General features: G+C 43.1%; 1 protein-coding gene across 1 annotated transcript in view; it reads right to left on the reverse strand.

Annotated features, from left to right (window-relative positions):
- Positions 1–207: 207 nt before the first annotated feature.
- Positions 208–6,842, reverse strand: part of LOC104412802 (G protein-coupled receptor kinase 5) — a gene marked incomplete at its 5' end in the record, with an annotated part of 72,715 nt that continues 66,080 nt past the window's right edge. Inside the window, 4 exons of the mRNA XM_010023618.1 lie at positions 208–402; positions 1,477–1,617; positions 2,398–2,461; positions 5,484–5,576. Of these exons, the coding sequence (XP_010021920.1) occupies positions 208–402; positions 1,477–1,617; positions 2,398–2,461; positions 5,484–5,576 (493 nt within the window). The remainder of the gene's footprint in view (positions 403–1,476; positions 1,618–2,397; positions 2,462–5,483; positions 5,577–6,842) is intronic.

Here is a 6,842-nt window from a genome sequence, read left to right on the forward strand (position 1 = left end):
TCTTTGTGTTAGTTCTGCAGTTTAGACAGGATGTATCTAGTGAAGCAGAATCCTTCCACGATTACTGAATCATACTGAATATGTACCCTGTGAAATTTCAGCCCCAGCACTGAGGTATCTAAGCTTTATAGCACCATAATAAGCAGGGAAGATACAAGCAGTTCCTTTCTACACATAAAAGATACCCTGTAAGCCTTTAAAGAGTGCTTACCTGTACACAGTATTTTCTCTGTGTAGGTCTTCTAAGCCACAAAGAATCTCTGCTGCATAAAACAAAGCTCTTTCCTCCTCAAAGCCTGGGTTTCCCATGTTGTAGATATGAAACTTCAGGTCACCTCCATTCATTATGGTCAGAACTAAACACAATGCATCCTTTGTTTCATAGGCATAGGCTAAATTGACCTAGAAAAACATTTGTAGCACAGTTGTGATAGTTCATTTAGCTGCTGAGAAGAAAGCACAAACTTTTCTTTAAAGATATCATCTAGAAAAGGAAAAAAAAGAAACTGAATTTGAAATGGGCCTTATTACAATAGCAAACATACATTTTAGAGGGACAGAAAAATTCATCATCAGAAACCGTCACAGTTAATGCTCAGATAGCTTCACAAGCTGGACAAACAAACTAACTCCAGCCATACTTTTCCATGTAAGAGAGATCTTAATAACCAAGGGAATCTACACCTCCTGCTGCACTGTTTTGCTGGATAGCTGTCCAAAAGCTGTCATCTCAGTAGGTTCCCAGGAAGGCCCAGATAGCCTGGTCCTGTGGTGGTCAAACGGACCATCACTCAGGCATGAGGGTCAGCATCATCCTGCTCTGGCAGGTGCCCCTGGAACAATCAGACAAGCCAAAAGCTACCCTTCATGTTTAAGTATGTGCCATCATCTTTGCTTCTGCCAGAGGTAAGTAAACATCTTGCATCTGTTGTTTTCACAGTGTTTCCTAAAATAAGTATAAAGAACATGACAGATGCTGAGATAACAACACCTTTTTTTTTAATCTAAGGCAAGTTTTTATAGCGAAACAAGAGCTGGCATGAGTCAGGAAAGCCCTACATCAGACAGACCAGCTCCACGTCATTGGTTTGTAGCCAATCTCTTCTGATCTATTTGGGTTGAATATCCTTCAGTCTCCTCCGACCTCCTCTCTCCCAGACACTGGGAATTCAGGTAATCACGCTGGATAAAAATAGCTCAGCTGATGCAGCCCTGATGCAAGTCAAGGCTGCAAAATGCATCATTCCCATGGCAGGAACCGGCACCTTGGTTGGTGCGTTTCACACAGACCAGAGACTAAAATGAGACTTGGCAAAGGTGCACGGAGCAGGGTTAAGGTGCAAAGCGAAGGGAGTCAGCTTCTGGCACCTTCCCTGTTGTAGGAATTGGAGGAGGCATCGGGTTCAACAAGAGCAGTGCTCAGCAGGTGAGCAGGGAGCTGAGCACCGAGCTGAGCACGGGGAGTTCAATACTCACTACAAACTGACTATTGACTTTTTCCAAAATCTGCTTTTCATTTAGTGCCATGGATTCGCCTTTCCTCTTCTTTATTCTCTTCTTCTCTAATCTCTTGCAGGCGTACATCTTCCCTGTCGCTCGCACTTGGCAAGCGCAGACCTGAGAATTAAAGAGAACAATTGCCGGGTAATTCGAAGCAAACGCTGCGTCTGGGTTGCACTTCTACTCCCCATGAGCTGATCCCAGTGAGTCCTTTTAAGGTTAGAGACGGCGGCACAGTGAATAAGGCACAGGCGGGGGCAGCTGGGGAACCGACTACTGTTTCCAAACCTGCTGTGTAATATTGGTTTCATTATTCCACTTTCCTCCGCCTGCTTCCTATTCCACCTCCTTTTGTCTGTGCAGATTGTAATCTAGGCTAAAGCCCGTCCACCCCTCCTCTGACTCTGCTGCCCAGCCATCAGTTAAAACACAAATAAGGGTGTGCCTCTAAATTCCACTGTTAGTCAAATATGGAATAATTCTCAAAAGTGTTCTTTTGGGATGACAGTGTCATAGAATCACAGAATTGTTTGGGTTGGAAAGGACCTCAAGATCATCCAGTTCCAACTCCCTGCCATGGGCAGGGACACCTCACACTAGCCCATGTCACCCAAGGCTCTGTCCAACCTGGCCTTGAACACGGCCAGGGATGAAGCATTCACCATGTCTCTGGGCAACCCATTCCAGCGCCTCAGCACCCTCACAGTAAAGGACTTCTTCCTTAGATCTAACCTCAACTTCCCTTGTTTAAGCTTGAACCCAGTGCCTTTTGTCATGAGAGGTCAAGTAAAACTGTCAGCACTTAATGAAAATCAACCTCTGTTGCATCAGGTTCCTGTGATCTGCAGTGCCTGAGAAGTAAGAAACACTTTCACAGAAGCTTTAAGACCTACTCACCTCCCCAAAGCCACCTTTCCCCAGTACCCTGTACTGCCGAAATGTGTTTTTTGTTACTGGTTGCCTGGAAGAAAAGGAAATAAAGAAAAAAAAAAAAGAAGACAACACATTTAATGCACTCTCAGTGATTTATTTATTTCAGAGCATACTTTTGAAAAAGCAAAAGAGATAAATATGAGATAATCACATTGTTTCAAGGTAATCCTATTATAGAATATAATATATAATTATGTAATTCCATTACTTCAATGCTATGTATGGCTTGAACTTTTCAATTCCAACATATTAAGCTGTAATAAAATACAACACATTAGTGAGTCATCAGTATAATTTCTGCAAGCATCTTAGGACCAAGGAGGGTTCTCTATCTTCATGATATAGCTTTGGCCTTTGTTAAGCAAAGAGGAGGCCTGAGACCTTTCAATAATGTATTAATTCTCATGATGCATAGGATGGGCTAACGCTTTATGACTTTGCTTGGTCTTCAAGGTCATAGAACCCTAGAATGGTTTGGGTTGGAAGGGACTTTAAAACTCATCCAGTTCCAACCCTCTGCCATGGGCAGGGACACCTTCCACTAGACCAGATTGCTTTAAGCCTTGTCCAATCTGGCCTTGAACACTGCCAGGGATAGAGAAAAAGAGATTCAGAATTCAAACCACCATAAAGCATTTCTGGTGTCTTGACCTTAAAGAAAACAGGAAAATTATGTGAAACAAGGAAAGAAAGAATCCCAGGAACCACAGAGGTGGGTTCAGATGCCATTTGCAGGAGGGGAGAGCAGTAAACCAAGCTCCAAGCCAGTCTGGCCCTGCCTGGGCTATCTGCCTCCTGGAAGAGCATCATGGGTGAGAAGGGAGGAAAAGCATCTCTTTCCTTTAAAGGGCCAAATTAAGGGTTAAATAAGTCTTTCTGAGGGCAGAGTGCTCCATAACATTCACTAGACATGACCTACACAACCTAACAAAGTTCCCACAAAATCCTGCCCTACCAAAATGGCCCCAGCCCTACATCTAACTTACACTTTGTTACCATAAAAGCTTTATAACGTGACAGAAGAAGAACCCCACCACTCCACCACTGAAGTTTTACAATCATATGAGTGGTTGATGTGGATATTCCCAATGGCTCCGTTTCCCTCTGGCGGGCAGCCAGCCGACAGAGGGAGCACAATAACGTGGCTGTTCCCACAACAGCAGTGATGAGGTTGGTGACAATAAGGAATAAATGCTAAAGTGAATCGTTTCATTTATGTTCATTATTGTTTTTAAAAGTAGGGGAAGAAAAATACGCAGAAGGCCAAAACTAGAAGAGTGAGTGATGCTATTTTCAGCCTTCTGTGAGGATACTGCAAATGCATTTGGGGTTAAAAGCAACAATTAGCAGTGATAACTACATGCTCAGCAATGTCTCTGGAATAAATGGACTGTAGGACTCCTCCATTGGAGCCAGCAGGCTGTCAGAAGGATCTGGTGATCACTGTGCTACTAACAGCTCTTTGCTAATCCTAAAAGCAGTTCTCCCAGCTTCTTAAGCCAGGCATATCCGATAGCTTGTCACACTTGTCGGGGGAATGGAAAAAGTAATAATCCTCAAAGCATTTCAGAAAATTCCTTATCCCAAATGTGAAAGTAGATAGGAAATAGCCTGGCTAAGGATGAATCATCTGATGTTTCTTTAATTGAAATAGAAGAGGAAATGCTGGATTCAGTAAGATGGCATGTGGAGCATGTCTTGGCATGAAACAGCTCTCCCCTCTGCCCACCGCTTGCCTTCTCTCTTGTGCAGCAGCTTTGTAGCTAGCTTTCCAGGGAGAAGAACTGGCACAGCTCCTTTGATCTCCGAGGCATCACGCTGATACACACCACTCATGGATCTGGCCCTAACTCATCTGCCATAATTAATTCCATTTGTGGAACCCGGGGCTTCTCTCAACTCAAGGTCACTGCTACCCACAAGTGTACATCTGCTGCAGCCCTCACGACAAGGAGAAGGCAAAGGCCCCTTTCCTTGCTAATACCCACTAAGGCTGCCTGGTTATCAAATGTGCTCAGAAATGTCTAGGTAATATATATGATGCAAGGACCTATGTGACATATTTTTGTCTGTTTACAGTGATTTGATAATAATGATAACTGATCCAGGCAAAAGGTCACCATATTCAGAGCATAGCTAAACAGAAAGACAACTGAAGTTGCTGAATGTACTTCAGTCCTACCTGATCTGCCTAATGATACCATTAAATGGGCAACCACCTGACCTTTAGAAGCCAAAACTGCCTCCCTAGTGTTTTGGGGTAGGTTTCTGGTTTATTCTGTTCTTCCCTAGCCAGCAGCATCTGTTTCAGTCTTGCTTGGGCACAGTGTTTGCAAATACAAAAGCCAGAGACTGGATGTGTATCTTTAGTTTAGCATTATAGATGCACAAGGGTAGGTTATAAAAAAGGGTAATGTGTCCTTCAATCTGTGCCATGAGCAGCTCATGGTGACAAGACAGTGAAATTGGCCACATACATTTCTCAGAGCACAGGATTCCTTAAAGAGAGAAGGGAGAGGCTGAAGAGTATTGCTGGGTCTAAACATACTTAAATCCTAGGCACCAACCATGCTCATTGGATGGTCACAGTTGGAGACTCAGCTCATGGTTAAATTGAGCCTAACACCAACATAACCATGACTTTCCTATATGGCATCTTCCTGTGGCTAAAGCCATTATCTCTTCTTGAACCTTCTAACAACGAACACTTGTTTTTAAGTTAAATGATAAAATTAGGAAAGCCTTCCTGGAACTCTCTGGGAGAGCTTCCCTGGAGTATAGCTCAGGGAAATGGTGAATGAGTCTTGATGAACCTTCCTGAAAGAGAACAGTGAAAAGAGGGAGAGAATTGCTGCACAAAGAGGGCCATAAATGGCAAACATTCGGATGAGGCTTTGGTAATGCTGAAGAAAGGCCAAGGGTCTTTATCTTGAAGGCAAAGGGAGCAAACATACTATCTCAGCTGTCAGATTTTGAGCATGGAAAGTGAAAATAAATCTTTTGTATTCATTTTTTATAGGAAAAAACCCCAAACAACTTGTGACACTTACCTTTCCAACCACTTCCACTGGAGAAACCTGTCGAAGTACATGCTGTTCAGGTACTCTTGGAATGGTTCCCCACTGAGGTGGTCAAGGACAGATCTATCTCAGATGAAAAGGATATATAAGCATTTTATACTCCTGAACTTGGAGCAAAAGAGAAACAAAACAAGAGGAGAAAAACCAGACTTCTTGTATGGTGGGATCATTTTACTTTGTCTTTATTTTGTACTTTATTTTACTCATGGTTTCAACCTAGGAACAAAGTGATAAGTTGGATGTATTTCATAACAGAAGGCCTTATACAAGCTGAATAGTGATATGCAATGGTTCTGCTTGCTAAAAATTAACAGGGCATCTGCCACTGGCTTCGATGGACTTTTACAAGGACTGTTACTCAACAACAAGTCTATTTGCTTCTGTTAGTAAATGAGCACAACACCCTCAGGAACTGAGCTCCTAAACGTTAGGGGATGTTTATATCTGGATCGAAGATATCTGGCTAAAGCCTATTTCTTTCAAAGAGGGAGCATCAGAGGTGTTATTTTGAGCAAAAAATAATCAATTTCAATTCCTGCTATACAGAAGAAGTAGTAACTGTCACTGAAATCAAAAGGCTTTGTCTAAGAGCTATGTGTTTTGTAGAGTAAAACAGAAGAAAGAAAGTCTGAACAAGGATGTGGATTTGCTTCTGGATCACGAAAGGAATTCTGGGGCTCATGCAGTGGATGCAAAGTCTTTTGCATAATGAAAGGAAGGAAGGAAAAAAAAGGCCAGACTGCAAATGTGAGAAAGACATATGTTGCTCGTGACAGGCAACAAGCAGCCCGAGACCAACAGACATCCCATAAGAAAGGCCAAGGGTTCAGTGCTAAGAAGAGATGGGATGAGCTGAGAGAGCTGTCTGAGATGAAGGTGGTCACATTGATTAACAAGGGGTTGTTCTCCTGCTGGTTTGGGTTCTTGCCTTGTTTACTGGGGCTACTGCTTCCACCCCTGCCAGCAGCATTGGTGGGGACAAAACTTGGGTTTGGGTGAAGAATGGCCACAAGACATGAGTATTTCTGTGTACACAGACACTTTTCCGTCTGTATCTAGGGCTGTACAGACAGACTTCCAGATTTTGCTGGAGGAGGAAGGAAATTCTCTCTGAGGGACTAGTCTGGTTTGGGAGCGGATGATCTATGTCTTACCCTTGGGCAGTTCTAGACCTCAGCAAACAATTCACCATGAATAACATGCACATGGGAAATTGGAGGAGGGCAGGAGCAGACAGTCAAAATACTAAAGGTCAAAGCAGAAGTTAGAGCTATACATGCGTGTCTCCTGCAGACTGATCTTATCTGTGAAGATGTGTCTGAAACTCAT

Source organism: Nestor notabilis, unplaced genomic scaffold (assembly GCF_000696875.1).
Source record: "Nestor notabilis isolate BGI_N333 unplaced genomic scaffold, ASM69687v1 scaffold14091, whole genome shotgun sequence".
NCBI classification, from domain to species: domain Eukaryota; kingdom Metazoa; phylum Chordata; class Aves; order Psittaciformes; family Psittacidae; genus Nestor; species Nestor notabilis.